Source organism: Oncorhynchus kisutch, linkage group LG12, assembly GCF_002021735.2.
Source record: "Oncorhynchus kisutch isolate 150728-3 linkage group LG12, Okis_V2, whole genome shotgun sequence".
In the NCBI taxonomy this organism is placed as follows: Eukaryota; Metazoa; Chordata; class Actinopteri; order Salmoniformes; family Salmonidae; genus Oncorhynchus; species Oncorhynchus kisutch.
The window spans coordinates 14,720,114-14,738,759 of record NC_034185.2 but is presented as its reverse complement, the minus strand read 5'-3'; the positions used below and the strand labels follow the sequence as shown (position 1 = coordinate 14,738,759).

Here is an 18,646-nt window from a genome sequence, read left to right as displayed (position 1 = left end):
GGGTAAATTCGACCAACATCTATGTTCAAAACATATCTTTCAGGACTTCACAGTGCGCTCAGCTCCGTTGCGGTGAGAGAAGGATACCACGCGCAACAGTGCCCGTGCTGAAAGATTCAATTTATTTTGAGTTCGTAGTTCTTTATGAGATTAGCTAACAGCTATGAGACAAAACGTCAGAAATACTTTGAAAATAGCTATGGCAGCATTTTCTTTGCTATAAATCAACTCGCACGTGCTCATACTTGACTTTTACAGATCGTCCACATCTATTTTTAGGCGCATATGCCAGTAAAATGGTCGCACTGTAGAGCTCTGTACTGGGTTTCGAGAAAGACGTCTGTCAGCCAGACTAACCGAGGGGGCTGTGCTTACATGTCTGACCTCATGAAGAGGTAGAACACTACATTGCATACTAAATCTTGTCCCACACATCTAAATCACCTAAGAAAAAATAAAATACATATGTTTCACATTGTTCAGTCTGGCCTATATGTTGTAATAACATAATGTTACATTTTATTGTTGTTTTTACATCATGTTACATTTATTACTGGTATAAGCTTTCTATTTGTAATGCTCTGGTATTACATAATCATCAACCAGGGGATTTGATCTTGTAACCCTGTAGTTACACACTGTTGCAGCCAAGACCCAAGGCTGCTTTTTGCTTTCCCACCCATAGAGGAAGTGCACTCTTGCAGAGTGCACTTCCTAATCTGCACACATAAGTGCCAGCCATAGCACTCCGGCTGTGATGGGCTAACAATAGGCTAAACTTGATGTAAGTGATCTCCAAAGTGTCTGGTTGTGGTTGACAGGGAGCATGTCCTCTGCTCGTTTGTCTTCTTTTGAAAAACATGAACAAATGGCAAACAACTAGACTACACTCATATTTACCACTTGACAAGCATCCATTGCAAATGAGTCAGTTTGCATATGAATAAAAAGAGACCAACTCATCCATTGAGCGAAATCAAAACAGCTCGCCGAAACCTCTTGATATGTAAACAACGTTTTTGGCCTAGCAATACACAGCTGATTCAAATAACCAACTCCTCATCAAGCTTTCATTATCTGAATAAACTGTATAGTGCTAGGGGGGGGAAAAACATGCACACAGGAGAGGTCCCAGGACAGAGTTTGGGAAACCCTGTTTTAGCACACACAGTGGAAACAAGTGAGTCATATGACAAAGCCTATCAATCTATTAGTCAGGAGTTGTCAATGGCAACTTTGTGTATTTAACAAAGCAGGACACAGACTTAGCCATCGACCTAACTTAGTGTTTGAATTGCTCCAGAATGGCAAGGGTTTGATCAGAATCCAGCTTTAGAACGCCGCTGAAGTCTGACTTTAAATGAAGCCGGCTATCTTCAAGAAAATCAACAAAAAAAATTGGTCTAGCATGCTTTGAGAAATACATTGCAGGGCTTCTGGCTGCCATGGCAACAATGCAGGTCTCCCAGTGAGTCGTCATTTCAGTGTCTTATCACACAACATGGGGCTATAAACACTCCAGAATCTCTACTGCAGGATGAAAGATCAGAATATCTACAGCTGCAGTACTTCCCCAGCCTGCTATACTGTGATTCATGCATTATAGCTGGCCAAACATTGTGTAGTAAAGCTTCTGTACAACAGGTTCCACAGCCCCTCTCTCATTCCTGCACACAGGTACTTACCCAAACTGACCAATTACTATATATTGGGAAGGGGCGCAAACATAGCATGAATCAAATAAAATGTTATATTAGTCACATGTCCCGAATACAGGCATTACAGTGAAATGGTATTACAGTGAAATGCTTCTTACGAGCCCCTAACCAACAGTGCAGTTTAAGAAAAATACAGATAAGAATAAGAGATAAAAGTAACAAGTACTGCAAGAGCAGCAGTAAAAAAATGTTTTTATATATGGTACAGAGTCAATGTGCAGGGGCACCGGTTGGTTGAGGGAGTATGTACATTTTGGTCAAGTTAATTAAAATGACTATGCATAGATGACAACAGTGTGACAGTGGTGTGGAGAGGGGAAGGGCAATGCGAGTAGTCCGGGGTAGTTATTTAACTAGATGTTCAGGAGTCTTATGGCTTGGGGGTAGATCTTAGACCTAGATTTGGTGCTCCGGTACCGCTTGCCATGCAGTAGCAGAGAACAGTCTATGACTAAGGTTGCTGGAGTCCTTGACCATTTTTAGGACTTTCCTCTGACACCGCATGGTATAGAGGTCCTGTATGGCAGGAAGCTTGGCCCCAGTGATGTACTGGGCCGTTCGCACTACCCTCTGTAGTGCCTTGCGGTCGAAGGCCAAGCAGTTGCCATACCAAGCAGTGGTGCAACCAGGATGCTCTCGATGGTGCAGCTGTAGAACCTTGAGGATCTGAGGACCCATGCCAAATATTTTCAGTCTCCTGAGGGGGAATAGGTTTTGTTGTGCCCGCTTCGCGACTGTCATGGTGTACTTGGGCAATGTTAGTTTGTTGATGTGGATACCAAGGAACTTGAAGCTGAGAAAACTCACATTTAGGCTATTGTCATGATGCATAGATTGTGGGTTAAACTGTAATAATGCCATTAAGTTATGACGGGTAGCCTATTAGAATGCATCAAGAAATATGAGCAATGCCAAGCTGTTTATTTTTTGGGAAATATGCCCATGTTGTGTGGGCTTATTGAGGACTATACCAGAGGAAAACACTTTTTCACAACATTAATAAAAAATTTAATTATTTGTGTAAAATAACTTTTACACAAAGAGGTGATGTGAGGATGGAGGCATTAAATATGAAACCAAAGCTGTTGTTCCCCTATCAGTGTTGTGCAGACACAGCTAAGCCAATTATATCAAACCGGAGGTACTCAACCACATCGCTCCCTGTCAGGGATATGGATTTAACAGAAATCAAAACAGTTCAGGCCTTCACCTATCCATCTTAATACCCAGGGAACACTTAAACGTGAATGACATAGCAAATCGACCTGTAGCTGATTGGGAACAACAGGGGGAACCAGAGTGAGTCCTCTGGGGAGTAGGCAGGAAGCATTCCTGGGAACCACTGACGAAACCAGTCATGAATCAAATGAGCGAGGCGTAAACCTCTGTGTGGGGCCCACACCTGAGCAGAGTAAAACAACCACACACGGCGCTAACCACAAATGAACCACTTATTATTAAATAAGTTCTCCCAAATTCATTTGCCATAACAATCAGTGCTCAAATCAACACATCAGAGCCTAGACACAATACACAAGAGGTGAGCAACTCGTCCACTGTGCAACCCATTTCACTCAAGACAACATCTCCGATTACTCTCACTGGCATACAGATGGGGATCAGAAGAACAGAGAGATTAGGTTAGCCAAAACAAGAGTGGTAGGATGAGGTCTCTGCTCCAGAGAAATAGGGAAGGAGAGAGGGAGAGCGAGAGAGCTGGTGGGGTGAATCAGAATCCTGTCTGACGACACACGAGCATCCCTGTCATGGCGATCATAACCTCACCAAGAAGTCCAGTTAGCTCCCCTCATCACCCCCAACCACTGTGCCTAATTACTGTCATGTCAAATAGACATGCATTCTTGCAGAGCTATTCATTCTGCAGGTCATTCTGTCAGAAATGCTGAAAACACGTCACACATTTCTTTGTACTTGCACTGCCCCAATGCCCAAACCCCACCTCTTTGTCCTTATGCAACATGGTGCACATCTGATTATCTCCCACTTTGTTCTTCCTGTATTCCCTCAGAGTTCATGTCGGGAGTTTGAGTCTCAAAAAGGTTCTCAATGCATACAAGCAGTAACACGTCACTGGCCTGGAATACTGCCCCCGACAAAACACTCCACCCACATACCAACCCCCTCCCCTACACAATCCTCCATTCAAGGGGTGCGAGTCACTCCAGCACTATCGCCCAGAGCTGAACCAGTCGGCGACATCATTAATAAAATGCCACCCATTCAGACAAGAGTAGCCTAGGAGGTTATGGTCGACTACAACTATCTCGCAGAATCGAAAGGGCCATGAAACCACATACTAGCTAGTTAACGATGTTAGTACTAGCTACTAAACACTAATAAAATAGACTAATTGAGAACTTTACTGATCAACTTTATTTCTATCGGCATTAGTAGGCCATTTACATTCAAACAGAGGAGAAAGATAATCTGTTATAATGTGCTCCATACCCACTCCCCTCCCTTTGAGTTTGAAGATCAGGAGAGGAAGCCTGCTGCTGCAGGTGGGAAACCACCCCACCGAGGGAAGCCCGAAGCCCCCTAGGCACCAGTCCTTCTGGTCCTCCTGGTGTGGGGCCGCTTGTGACACACGGGGCAGCAGGGTAGCCTAGTGGTTAGAGCATTGGACAAGTAACCGGAAGGTTGCAAGTTCAAACCCCCGAGCTGACAAGGTACATATCTGTCGTTCTGCCCCTGAACAGGCAGTTAACCCACTGTTCCTAGGCAGTCATTGAAAATAAGAATTTGTTCCTAACTGACTTGCCTAGTTAAATAAAAAGGTCAAATAAAATCTGTAATATCATTCAATGACTTTATTCAGAGTAGTGTATAATGGCACATTAAGTTTCTAACCAAACAAAAGGTGAAAAGTCACAAATAAACAAGTCAAACATTCCCTCAATCCATAAGCAGCATTAGCCTAGTCAATGCCATGTAGGCCCAAGGTTCAGTGTCTGCACTTTTCCCCCTCGTCATTTCAACATGTTGGCAGGCTAACTTGTCTGAACTTGACTGCTGAAGTCAGTAAGAGGTTTTGCTTTAGCAAATTAAGTTTCAGCAGTCTTCCCTCATACCATGCAGTAGACGTGAGGATATTGTGCCTCTTGAGTTTCCAATATGGACTCTTAAGGTGAAAGGAGATACATTCTTTCATATTCCTGAATACATTGACATTTCTCTCCCAGAAAGGCTTCAGCGACATAATTCTCTATTGGGGCGCAATAAATAACTCTGCATAAACATTAAAGATCAAATTGTCATTGTAACACAGATGCCTTGTAGCTGCATTTGGGGAGTGGAGGGATCAACTTCCTTTAAATGAACTGTACAAATGGCCTGGTTTGGATTATCTAGTCAATTCTCCCATCAGGAATAATTAATGATGGTTGAATGAACAATTACTACCCAGGCTGGATCCTGATACTTGGGTGGCTACCCTGCTTTTTAAAAACGCACACACCACAATCACCTCATTTAGGCTACAGTGTGAGGCTTTCAGTCCCATCTTCACTGCCCCATCCAGGGCCCCAGATATAGCGGACTGTCTCGCTCGCTCGCTCACACACACACACACACACACACGGAGTTCATCAGATAATAACCACGCTCTTGATCATGCAAAGTGTGGATTGACTAAGAGAAGTTCAACACTGGCGCTCAATTCACACGTGTCATTGAGATACAGTATGTGTGGCCAGGAATGAATTTGGCATAATTGCTGAATGAAGAATAAAAAGAGGTATGCACTTAAGTGCCAAGCGGTTTTGGATTCTGAACCGCTCTCTCAATCCCAATAATACTGCTGAGCATGAAGCAATGTAATCCCTATCTATAGGTTTCACTGTGTCTGACAACGGTTTGGATTGAGGAATTTGACCTTGGAAATGTTCCTTTTGAGGCAACTGTTATAGTATCCATCTTGAAATGTCCAATAAAACAAAAATTGCAGGGCATATGGCAGGGCATAGCAACAGACTCAGATTTAACAGTAGCAATGCACTAGCAGCATACAATTCCCATTCCCTCCAGTGAAACTAACTTGCAATGTTGCACTATATGAGGTAAGGTGAACATTCTTCAATGTCACTGTTGTATGTCAAGTCTCCATATTGAAGAACCGCTGAGTAAAACAAAGGCTACCTGTAACTTAGCAATCTGCCACTACATTCAAGGCCCAGGATAGAAGCTACACTGAACATAAATAAACACAACATATTTTTGTTCATATAAGGAAATCAGTCAATTGAAATAAATTCATTTGGCCTTAATCTTGGATTTAACAGGACTGGGAATACAGATATGGATCTGTTGGTCAGACATCTTAAAAAAGCTATGGGTGTGGATCAGAAAACCAGCCAGTATTGACAGCTCCTTCACAGAGTTGCCTGTGGAATGTTGTCTCAGTCTGCTTCAATAGCTGTGCGAAGTTGCTGGATATTTGCGGGAACTGGAACACCCTGTTGTACATGTCGATCCAGAGCAACCCAAACATGCTCAATGCGTGACATGTCTGGTGAGTATGTAGGCCATGGAAGAACTGGGACATTTTCAACTTCCAGGAGTGGTGTACAGATCCTTGCGACATGCATGATCATGCTGAAACATGAGGTGATGGTGGCAGATGAATGACAAACAATGGGCCTCAGGATCTTGTCACGGAATCTGTGCATTAAAATTGCCATCAATAAAATGCCATAGCTTATGCTGGCCCATACCATAAACCCCACCACCACCATGGGGCACTCTCTTCACAAAGTTGACATGAGCAAACCACTCGCCGACACGACGCCATACACGTTGTCTGCTATCGGCCCAGTACAGTTGAAACTGGGATTAATCCGTGAAGAGCACATTTTTACAGTGTGCCAGTGGCCATCGAAGGTGAGCCCACTGAAGTTGGTAACGAATTCGAACTGCAGTCAAGTCAAGACCCTGGTGAGGACGACAAGCACGCAGATGAGCTTCCCTGAGACGGTTTCTGACAGTTGTGCAAACCTAGTTTCATCAGCTGTCCGGGTGGCTAGTCTCAGACAATCCCGCAGGTGAAGAAGCCGGATGTGGAGGTCCTGGGCTGGCTTGGTTACACTTGGTTTGTGGTTGTGAGGCTGGTTGGATGTACTGCCAAATTCTCTAAGAGAACACTGATGCCGGCTTATGGTAGAGAATTGAACAGCTCTGGTGGACATTACTGCAGTCTGCATGCCAATTGCACACTCCCTCAACTTGAGACATCTATGGCATTGTTGTGTGACAACAATAGAGCAGCCTTTTATTGGCCCCAGTTCAAGGTGATCATGCCGTTTAATCATCTTCTTGAGATGCCACACCTGTCAGGTGGATATATCATCTTGGCAAAGGAGAGGCTCACTAACAGTGATGTAAACAAATTTGTGCACAACATTTTAGAGAAATACGCTTTTTGTACATATGGAAATATTTTTTGGGATATTTTTATTTCAGGTCATGAAACATGGGACCAACACTTTACACGTTGGTTTTACATGTTGCTTTTATATTTTTCTTCAGTATAGATCAGATAGGCTACATTACAGTTCTACTGGCTGCCAAGGTGTACAAAATATCACTCTCCAGCTAGGATGAAATTCTCAGAAAGCAACATTTCATTCATATGCAGGCTTCTCCTTACCAAAACAAACAATATAAAGTTAATGTAGTAGGCCGATGTTTAGAGGACTCTGTAGTTTTCATGGATTCAAAACATAAATTAATGCATGTGTCTTGCCTTGGCCCATATGTCTTGTACAGGAAAATAACCAACAACTATCCAGATGCGTAGTGACTAGTAGGACTGTACAAAATATATAGCTGTCAAAAGAGCAATTACCATGCATAAATAACAACGGTGCTATTTCTGAGTGGAGAAATTGACAGGCAGTGACGGGGATTTCACCCCAGCTAAAACGTAGGCAGTGCACAATATACACAAAAGTATCAGCAATTAGATCAATCTCTCATTCTCTCGATGTAGCCTACTTTGCCAGGATTGCACTTCAGTCCTCCCTGTGAGCATACATCACAGCTGGGTGCCAAAGAACTGAGGCTGAAAATGCAACTGTCATTAGCTACCCAAAGCTTCCGCGTTTCATTGACCAACACATTTTTATCTCTGTACAGACCGTCTGACTGTCAGATTGGTAGAAAATAGTTAATGTCCGACTACGTTGATCATGTTTGCAAGAGTAAACGGGAAGTGTCAACACCGCCACCCTTTCACTTGAGACTATTTCAGGAAGCATTTTTTATTTTCTTACCTTTGAGCTGCGGCAAGGGTGAAAGCTCGGTAAAAGTTTGAGTTCGGAACTGGGACGACCCTTGAGATTTCTTCTGTTTCTGGGCCTTCCTCATTGATTTTCGCGTGAACCCGTCCACTTTCTCAGACGCAGAGATAGCCGACATTTTGAAGCATCAACTGTATCGTAAAATTATTTTTGGACATGTGCACCAACGATAGATTTAGGGTTTCCCACAAGTGGTCTATGTCTCCCAGTTCAGAAGCATCAAAATCTTCTGCAACTTGAAATGGCGTAGGCAGCAAACTTTGAAAAACACCTTCTGCTTGTTTGATCCACTGAAGCTTGCTAGTTAATCAGTTTCCATGTAAAGCCCGCATTTTCGTCCCGCTTGTTGAGTCCAGCGAGCTGTTTAGAAAACTAGCTAGCGTTAGCTAACGCTACGCGTTTCAACAAGCCAGCCAACTCATGACAGATTTGAGAAAACGTATCTAGGTAAACGTTAGCTAATAGACTGACAGCAGAAACACTGCTTAACTAAATTGCTGGGTATATTTAAAAATGGTAATTTCTGCAATATAGCAACCTGTTGCTATAATTGTCATTTGTATAGCTAACCGGCTAACGTTAGCTACTTCAGAGAGAACACCTATGCTAACTAGCATAAGACTAGCTGTCAGTGCTAGCTTTTTAAATGACAGACAAAAAATGCTAATGCTAGCCAGCTGGCTGCTTGGCTAACGTTAGCTAGCTGCTTCGTTAAAACGTACCGTTACCTAGATAATATGAACATTTACAATTTAAAGCGAACTGTCATGATGAAATTCATACTATTTCCCACGAGAAAAATAAATATTGTATTCCGTGTCTTCTAGCAGCAACTGGCTTTGTCAAAATGAAAAACAGTCTGGACGAATGAAGTCTGGCAACCTCGAACTACTCAGCAACGTTCGTATATCGGAAGAACCACGGCGCCAATGGAGTCATGTTCAGTACTTTCCCGTGTCCATTTAGTCGGAAATATCGAGTTGCACTGAACACACCGATAATCACTTTTTACTTGTGCTCGGACGTCAATAATAACTTTTTCGATTTATTAGATTACACAATTCCATGTAAAAAGCCGCCACACTGCAAACTCCGTGCAACCATTAACAGCTTTATGAGTACATCGTTGTCGGGTTGCATTTTGTGACAAAAGTTTACGTCTTTGACAGACAACTGCAGTGTCCAACCAAAATGTTGAAACAGGCATGCTCATGCCTTTTTTTAAACCAATTGAAGACCGGGCTCTAAACCATGTGACAATATGCACAGAAAACAAATAATAGTAAATTGGCAACTGGAAACGTTTATAAATAGGCAGGATACTGTGTCCATATAAACAAAAAATGTCAACATTGTCATTTCAGGCGAGTGCTTCTTTTGAGGCCAGGCAATTACATCACTTACTATATTTATCCATCAGAGGATACATTAACATCCAATTAATGTCACCTATATTTGCAGCAAAGATCCAACAGTGTGGTGTGAGGTTAAAAAGATTGTTTGACCCCACAATCATGTGATCCTCTGAATGTAAGCCCCCAGCACTAGTAGCATGCTAACCTTTGCACATGTGATCACATGCAGAGAGAAGAAAATGTTCTCATGATGGAGGCACTAGCTCAGACACCAGACATCCATGTTTCAGACAGACACAAAAGAATGTTGCAGGTTGACAGGACTACAAACTATCATGCATTATTAGTCTCCTTTCAGTAAAAATGTGTCTAGGTGAAAACAGGATTAACACAGTGCAAACACATGTCAAGTTACAACAACAGAAGTGGAAAGTATACTGGAAAAACTGGTTGGAGACCAGTGTCAGAAACCTTTGAACAGCATTGCATGGGCTGTGAACTGTTATAATGTAGTACTAACAACACTACTAACTCACCCAAAGTTTGGTTTTAATGTACTTTTATAAGTATTGTCATGTCTAGGGACTTGCTTGCTGCATTATCATCTAAATATTTTGTAGGGAAATCTGACAGACTTTACTCATGGTAATTTTAGCCTCATGGCCTTTGTGAATACTCATGACTTATAGTGTGATATGGTAGTGACACAGCTAATTATTCAGAATGGGGAACCAAGACTGGAATTCAAACTTGTGCAGACATGAATGGTGTAGGGTGAAGTTGCCCCTAGACACATTTAATGGTTAAGGTTAGGATTGGTGGAGGGGAAGCGGATCATTGTATACAAAAGTTAATGTACAAAATAAAAACGTGAGAACAGGAATCTCTTGTAAGTTTGTCTTCTATGTTGAGTGGACAACTCATTGTAAGGATTCTCAAATGGGTGCAATATTGGGTATATTAAGGTTAAGAATCAACCCTCATATCTTTAAAAAGATTTCTCTATGTTGAACAGTGATCCAAATTAAAATACAAATATAGGAAATATATATTTTATTACAAATATAAATATTGTCTCTGAATCATCACGGAGAAAACCATTTCATTCCAAGCTGATCACTCCCAAGTCCTTCGCTGGAACTAGGAAGATATTTTCTTAATGGATTTCAGTGAGCGCATTGCCCAGGAGGGAGAGGACATTGCCTGGGAGAAGGAGGGAACAGCAGAAAGGTAAATGATAACAGGTTCCTGGTTATGCAGTAAGAGACATCAATGTTTTTTCTACATTTTGAACACCATGTGTTATCACATTATGAAAAACACGTCCAAGAGATGCCGCAAATCCTGTTAAGAACATCAATAGACTTCATACATTTCTGGTCAACTTGTAATTTTAGGATCTTGTGTATACTGGTGAGGTCGGTATCCTGCCATCTTGCCTCTTGGGGGCACTGGTGCTTCTGGGAGTGCTGCTGGGTTTTCCCACACCTTTCCTCAGCTTCTGGCTCATTGCTGACAACCAGTCTGCCCCTTTTGGAGAGCTCTTCTCCTTGTCAGCCTGTGTGGCTGGGACAGGCCTCTGGTCTTCCACCTGGAGGTCTGCTTTTCCCCAGGCCTCGCTCCTCTCTGTGGCCGCATGAGGTGGCTCCTGGCTAGGGCAGCACACTCCTGCTAGTCCCCGGTTCCTCTTGGCTGCGGGGTAGAGCCCTGTGATGCCGTCACACTCCCCTGAACCTTCACAGCCCCCTGCCGCCCCACTGTCACCATTCTCCAGCCGGCGCTTGGCCGTCCTCTCCGAGGAAAGGGTAGGGATGGGACAGGGGCTAAGCACCTTGCGGAGAGGAGGGGTGATCTGTTCCCCGGGAGTCCGGGCAAACCAGTTGCTGATGAAGGGCGTTTTCTGACGTATGAGGGTGGCCCTGGAGCCCTGGGCCTGAAGGGGGGAGGCGGCGGTGGTGCTTGAGGCGAGAGGCAGGTCTGCTCCTCTGGGGGCACAGGCAGCAGGCTGGGGGGAGGCCAGGGCCCCCAGATGCCTTGGCCAGGGACTCTTGGCTGGGGTGCACTCCGCCTGGTTCAAAGGCACTGAGAGAGAAACAGAGTTTTAGTTTCAATCAAGAGTTCAGCTTGTTCAAGAATCATTGGAGATAGTCATATTTGTTATGCTTGGAAATATACAGGCCAGTAAAAGCATTTGAGGATGTAACCACCGCAATGGATATGGAATTTTAGATACTGCCATTTTAGTAATGATGAACCATGTACTATCCAATTCTTTAATTGACTGGAATGTAAAACATTTAATGGACCCCCTCTCTACTGATAGATAGCAGCAGTAGTGGTACTCACTTGGACTGGGCATGGTGGTGGCAGGTTTAGGACATGCCCAGCCCACCAGATTGGCCTCTCCGACAGAAGACTTTGCTCCATCTGTACCTCGGTCCAGACGCCAGATCCGTATGGTGTTGTCATCAGAGCAGGAAGCAATCTGCCAAGACAGAACATGAGATTACACAGGGCCCCAACCTGCACTTCTCCTAGCCTGGTTAAACCAGACTGAATGCTGCACTCATCATTGTTTCAATGGTGAACACAGCTTTTAGTCTGGTCTACCCAGGTTACCAACCTGCACCTGCACCTGCACCTCCACACCACTTCAACTACCACAATTCTGTTTTATGGCAAAATAATAATATTTAGAATGAGCAGATCAAACAAAACATTTTCTCCAGGGACACAGAACGGATATAAAGGCAGCTTAAAGGGTATCTTTCCTGGCTGCTGTAGGATGAGTGTTCTCAAACTAATCTGAAACATTGACAAAATCGTAGATCTCACCTTTGTGAAATCTGTGGGGCACCATGCTATGGAGGTCACTTGCTGGCTGTGGCCCTGAAGCATCATGGGAGGGTGTTTTGTGTCGGAGATCTGAAATAGGAATATAAGTTGGTAAGACACTAATAAATGCATGGATAGAATAGTCAAAGCATGTTGATTTGTCAGCCATCGTCTATCAGTCTGCCTTTCAAAGGTTTTCACTGGATTGGTCAAATCAAAATGGCAGCTCACCTTCCAGATGTACGCATGATGGTCACTTGAGCCACTAGCCAGGAACTGGTTGTCGGGGCTAACAGTGGACTTCACGTAAAACGAGGAGTTGAGGTGACCACCGAAGACTGCCACTGCAATAGAAAGACATGAACATCAGGAATAACCTGCACAGAACTAGACATTGAAACCACCAGAACAACATTTCAGTTGTTCAGAGTACACAGTGCGAATACACAAAGTGGTCAACAAATAGGATCCTGAAGAGGCTCTCCATATATTACTTCTTGATTGGTCAAGAGACTGGTCACATGGTAGGTCAAAGCCCCCTGGGCCACATTCTTGGCTAATTCCTAAGGAATAGTGGTTGCAAGCAATACCAGGGCCGTATTTGGTATTTATTAGGATTCCTTATTAGCTGTTGCAAAAGCAGCAGCTGGGGTCCGCACAAAACATGAAATAATACAGAACATTAATAGACAAGAACATCAAGGACAGAACTAAATATCAATACATACACACAAACGATCAGTTCATTAAGCACCAAAGGGGAATTGAGTAAAACAGGGAGGGACTACCTGGACTTGTCCAATAAGAACAGCTAATTTTCTCTTTCCATTGCAACCTGAATTGTTTTCTGTTGCATGTCCCAATGAACACAACCCAGACTTTGATGACTCATTAACAACACAGAGTTATTTCTCATCTTTCAGTCAGACAGTCTCTTGTACACGGAGGTACCCACTCAGCCATTCAACAACCGCTGGGCTATTGTAAAGACGATTTATTATGATACGTGTCAGGCACATGAATGACAGTAGCCAAATTCATTATGTGGTTGTACAACAGTGGTCATGCTGTACAACAGTGGTCATGCTGTACAACAGGGGTCATGCTGTACAACAGGGGTCATGCTGTACAACAGGGGTCATGCTGTACAACAGGGGTCATGCTGTACAACAGGGGTCATGCTGTACAACAGGGGTCATGCTGTACAACAGGGGTCATGCTGTACAACAGGGGTCATGCTATACAACAGGGGTCATGCTGTACAACAGTGGTCATGCTGTACAACAGGGGTCTCCAACAGGTCGATGGTCAGCAAACAATTCTGAAAGTACATGCAATGTTCAGGTGTTCCATCACAAACTGTCATAAATAAATCTCACAAATATCAGACACCATTAGCTCCCAGCTAATATCTAATCAACGCAACATTGACATTATCCCACACTTACTTTGTCAATATTGGTTTAAAAAGCCAAACACAATAATTAATTTCCAGTAGTATTGTCCCGGTCTATCTATGTGGTGCGCTCGTTTGTCTTGCACTCCATGCGTAGCCAGCCAGTGGATGTGACAACCATCTTGTGGGTTGACAGAAATACTATCCCCAAAATCTTCTCAATTAAAATGTTAACTGAAAAGTAGGCTTACCTGGCAGAGGTATATCATTATCTATTCTTTTCTAACTTTGCCATGAAATGAGCAGTACAGAACCATCGCTAGACCAGCACATTAGACAGCACATTCCTCACTTGCTAAATGTGCAATTAAAACAGCCACATCCGGAATAAAAGGGGAATTACACACAACATTTTGAAAAGGTTGGCACCCCATGCTGTACAACTAGCTATTTAAGAAAATGTATTTTCCCAAAGTATGGCCTTTTTGCCAAACTGACAGACAGCTTCCCATACATCAAATAGCCTCAACTGAACAGAAGTAGTGTGCAGCCCCATCTGGTGGTAAAAAGTGGTACTGGCAGATTGAAACAATGGCGTGCTGGAGCTGAATGTGAATGGGTGGTAACTAACTTGCTATAAAACAAAGTCATGGGCTGAATGCAGACATGCTTCTGATGGATGTAGCCATAGAAACAGAATGACATAAATGCTCCATAAAAAGCTCATTCTATTTACCTGGAGTGGTTTTCAGCCCGCTGACATTGAACATGTAGATGTTGTTGTCAGTGCAGTTGGAGAACAGGTTGGAGCCAGTGGAGTCCAACACCAGCCCTGAGTAACCTGTCACACAAACAACATAGGCTAGGTTCTACACTGGGAAACCCCAAAAATTGTCTCAACCTAGGCCCTATTTGAATACTTGTAAAAATGTTCCTTCATTCCTTGAAGTAATCACTGATCTGATACTGTTGGCTAGGTGAAAGTAGGAGTTCCAGACACCAAAGAGCTTTTACCAATCCAGTGAGATCTGACAAATTATTAGCCTAATTCAACATAGCCATGTTTGAGAAAACCCACCTAGCTTCCGTGTGCTAGTCCCTGGGTACGGGTACGCCTGGAGTGGGATGGGGTCATGGTGGTACGCTGTGTAGTTTTTCCGGAGGTCCCACATCTTGATTATCCTGTTTAGGAGGATAAATACGTCACAATTCATGTCAGAATCATTCTGCGTGATGCAGGCGTCACATACATCCTTACGACAGTCATCTGGTCATGTTCAGTTTGCAAAAAAAGCAAGGAAACAGGTTGGTACCATCTGAATTAGTCTAATACGAAATGATTGCTTTAGTTTCCCGTTGTAAAACATTATGTTACGGTTTGTCTCAATGAATATGGTCCTGTGTTATTAGATTATTTTTACCCATCAACAGCACCTGAGGAGATGAGTGTGTGTTCATCCTGGAACAGAACCACCGTGACACTCTGCTGGGAGTCCTACAAGAGAGATGGAGACAATCAGTTATCCCAGTCCCCTATTCAACATTAAAAACAAAGCTGACACCGAGTCAGTTAAGGGTATTAGGGTATTACCACTCACCACAGAGGGGTCCATGCCGCGTGTGCCGGGGTGTTTCTTCTTTGTTTTAGAGGGTGTGTTTCTGTCCATCTTATTGTGAGCTCCACTGATCTGCTTTACCTGCCTGTAGAAGCCATCTGAGGGAAAAACAAACTCCATTACTCACCGAATAATCTCTTTTGGACAGACTACATAACATAACTGGTATAGTAGCGTCTGCCAACAAACTGTAGGAAGCGATGACTAACAAGGTACTTTGATTTTTTGATAATTTTTTTTGTAACTGATCATTTGGACAGGTGTACGCCTCTTTTTCGAATTTCGGAAAGGGGACATTTGGCCAACTTCCAGAGAGAGGGGAGTGGAGCTACCGGCCTGCTATCGCTCCACGTTATAGTATATTTTCTAACGCGTGTCCCAGCGGAACTTAATCAAGCATCTGATGCAATAACCCAAGATTTTAGTTCCGGGTTTCAAGATTACTCACTGAAAAACTCAAACATTGTTTACACTAAAGAATATCGGAATCACTTTTATATCTGGCCTTACCTTTTTTGCTGCACCTTGTGTCCCAGACCATAATATTCCCATCTCGGCCCCCAGTACAGAACACAGCTGTGGGAGAAGAGAGACGCCAGAGTGGACGGTTACCATGGTTACTCATGAAGAAGTGTCCGGACACAAAAAACTAAGTGTGTATTTGGCCTAAAATGCATGGGGTCTCCTGGGGTAAAACAGAAACTCTGCAGCAGTCGTTTAAGAAGAGCTTTGTTTTCAGTAGCTGAGCTGTGAAGCTGGTCAGTGATGATGCCTACGACTAATCAAATAACAAATATTTGTGGCATGGATGTACACATGTACAGTCTGAAAGACCATACACTCGATGGAGCAAGCAGTGTCTCTGCATTCAGGAAGAATGTCTACAATGTATCATGCGCTGCCACTCTGGGGCAATAAAGTTATACTGAATTGATTAGAAATGTACCTTTCTCCTGCTGTGTGAATGCAACAGACTTGAGGCTGCACTGGTGCCCCTTGAAGCTACCAAGGAGCTCCCCAGATGTCACATCCCACAGCTTGGCCATCTGATCACCTGACGCGGTCACCTGATGGTGAAAATACAAACATTATTTTATCATGTGTCCTACAAAATGTCTATAAAAAAAATACTAGTCTGATCACTGTGTGAAACAACCAGGAAAAACTTCTACTCACCAAGCTAGCCTCCCCTGGCACCCAAGCAAGGTCACAGATAGCATTATCATGTGCCAACCATTCTGTGGAATAGAATACATTAAGTTTGTACCTCAATTGGCCTCTGATGATATTTCATGGTCCAACAACAAATCAAGCTAGACTGGTGATTCAGACAGCTGCGACAACTATTGGCTAGTCACACAACTAGTGGTGTGCCTCACAACCTTCCTAGGAGGTCTGCATCATAAGGGAGCATCATGATCATACAATCCGTTGTCTGAGCCGAATAAACAAGGTACTACAGTTACTCTGTTGGTGGTGTGATTCTGTCACTCAGACATAACATACCTTTCAGCAGTGGACTCTGTCGGTTCTCTGTGTTGTACAGCCTCAGGACTCCCTCCTCACTGGCCACTGCAAGGACGCCCTGCAGCCCGGGGGCTGAAATCGACAGGAAAATAAGCAGTAAACATAAATAAATAAAATAAATAACGAAATCAGGACAGTGATTAATGGTTGTCGCCCCTCAAAGACTGAGTACAATATTTATTGTATTACCTGTAGCGAAGGCGACCCCCGGATTCCCGTATGTGATGTGTTCATCATGACGGGTACACTGGTAGCAGTCCAGCAGAGAGGACAAATTGTATTTTGGGTTGAGGTCTGTTGAGAAATAAACAAATAGCCACTCAGGAACATGCAGTGTAATACTGTATGGAGAGCCACCCTAAACCCCGTCCGGCCTGAGTAGGTCCTTGGCTTATGCACGTTAGTCATTAGTTATAGAGCTAGCTACCAATACTTCCCACAACAACAATTAACAAGACACATCTATTAAATGAAAATATGCCATCGAGTATAAATAAGATAGTAACATGATCAGGATATTATTGTTTTTTTTAAATGAACAAGTCAACAATCGACTGAGTAGATTGATCTAGCTATAGTCGACACACAATGGCCAGCCTAGTAGCCAACAACGCTGAAGTGGACGGCTAGCTTACTTAGGCTAACTAAAGTTATAGCTAGTTAACGTTAATAAGAGTCAAACCAGACGGAATACTGTTGACATTGTTACCATTGCACCTCCGTCTACGGACTCCTCTGTCGACAATGGAGCGAAAAAGCATTTCTGAAGCTAGACGATTTTTCTAATATTTCGATTTTTTTAGATTGATTTCTGTGCGGTGGTCATCAGTTCGTGGGTCCCCATTCGCGCGAACTGAAGTAACATACACATATATATATTTTTTGTTGTTGTTAAGTAACATAAATATAACACGAATCACCCGCGAAAACGACATCACACTCGCTGATTGGTTGGAAAGCTGACACTTCCTGTACTACGTCACTTTCTACCTTCGTGCGGAATGAAACATGCTAAATTGATACCGTTGAAGAGAATATAAAGTTATTTCACGTGAAATCTAAAATATAAGCAATGTCGCTTTTAACTGCACGTCCATTCTTGTCAGAGGCTGGTTATGGGGAACAATAATTTGATACAAATTCAGCTTTCATGGAGTTGGACAAAGGTGTGTACAGTTAACCAGTCATCAAGCAACTAGCTTACTAAGCTAGCTACTACAATTAAAATGACAAGCTAGCTTGTTTGCTATTCGTCACAGTGATAAACAAACTAAAACTAGCTAGCTACATTCAGACACTCCCAGTCCAGGGAGGGGTGCTTAAGTGTGGATGCCCCGGTTCCGCTGGTGGGCAAGGTTATAGAGATGGCTGAGACTTGGTGATGGGTGATGCCCAGTAAGAGGGGTGTTGACCGGGTAGGGAGAGTAGGTCTGGAGTTCCAGGGAGTATACGCTCTCAGGCCCAGGGATAGAGCAGTCGGTCTGGAAGTAGAGGCCTGGAGTCAGAGGTCACCAGGTCAATGGGGACTGCCTGGAGTAAACCGACAAAATAAGTGTGTGCAATGTGTGTGTCTATGCCATCGGGTTAGCTACAACCAGTTTTCAACGTTTTAGGAGTAATGCTTAAAGAGCTATTGAAATTTGAAAAATTACATTTGTCACTATGTTGACGGTCCGTAACTGCTGTTGGTGGACGTATGGAAAATTAGAGACAAATATCCGTTGACTATCCAACCTGAATTTGACTTTACCTCGGTCCACAGCAACGACCCTGTGACCAGAGCAATCATGCTCAGGTATCATGGCATGCTGCTCTCTTTGTCTTTCCATTAGAGCTTGATTATTATGATGGTGGTTTAGTCCACATTCCACACAGTAGCTGT

General features: G+C 43.3%; 2 protein-coding genes across 3 annotated transcripts in view; both read right to left on the bottom strand.

Moving 5' to 3' along the window:
- Positions 1-9,210, bottom strand: part of ppp2r5a (protein phosphatase 2, regulatory subunit B', alpha isoform) — a 75,332-nt gene extending 66,122 nt beyond the window's left edge. The window contains exon 1 of the mRNA XM_031836957.1: positions 8,009-9,210. Within this exon, the coding sequence (XP_031692817.1) occupies positions 8,009-8,153 (145 nt within the window). The 5' untranslated portion in view covers positions 8,154-9,210. The remainder of the gene's footprint in view (positions 1-8,008) is intronic.
- Positions 9,068-18,303, bottom strand: dtl (denticleless E3 ubiquitin protein ligase homolog (Drosophila)). 2 transcript variants are annotated; one of them, XM_020496244.2, is made up of 15 exons: positions 17,474-18,303; positions 16,954-17,058; positions 16,744-16,836; positions 16,414-16,475; positions 16,184-16,304; positions 15,748-15,813; positions 15,220-15,335; positions 15,043-15,116; positions 14,700-14,803; positions 14,358-14,462; positions 12,457-12,569; positions 12,226-12,315; positions 11,737-11,875; positions 10,763-11,472; positions 9,068-10,593 (listed from the first exon to the last, which is right to left on the bottom strand). In XM_020496244.2, the coding sequence occupies exons 1-14, from the start codon at positions 17,523-17,525 to the stop codon at positions 10,784-10,786; spliced, it is 1,929 nt and encodes a 642-aa protein (XP_020351833.1). In that variant the 5' UTR covers positions 17,526-18,303; the 3' UTR covers positions 9,068-10,593; positions 10,763-10,783. The 2 variants fall into 2 exon arrangements, with proteins under 2 accessions (XP_020351833.1, XP_031692816.1); XM_031836956.1 differs by having other exon boundaries at positions 9,068-11,472.
- Positions 18,304-18,646: the final 343 nt, after the last annotated feature.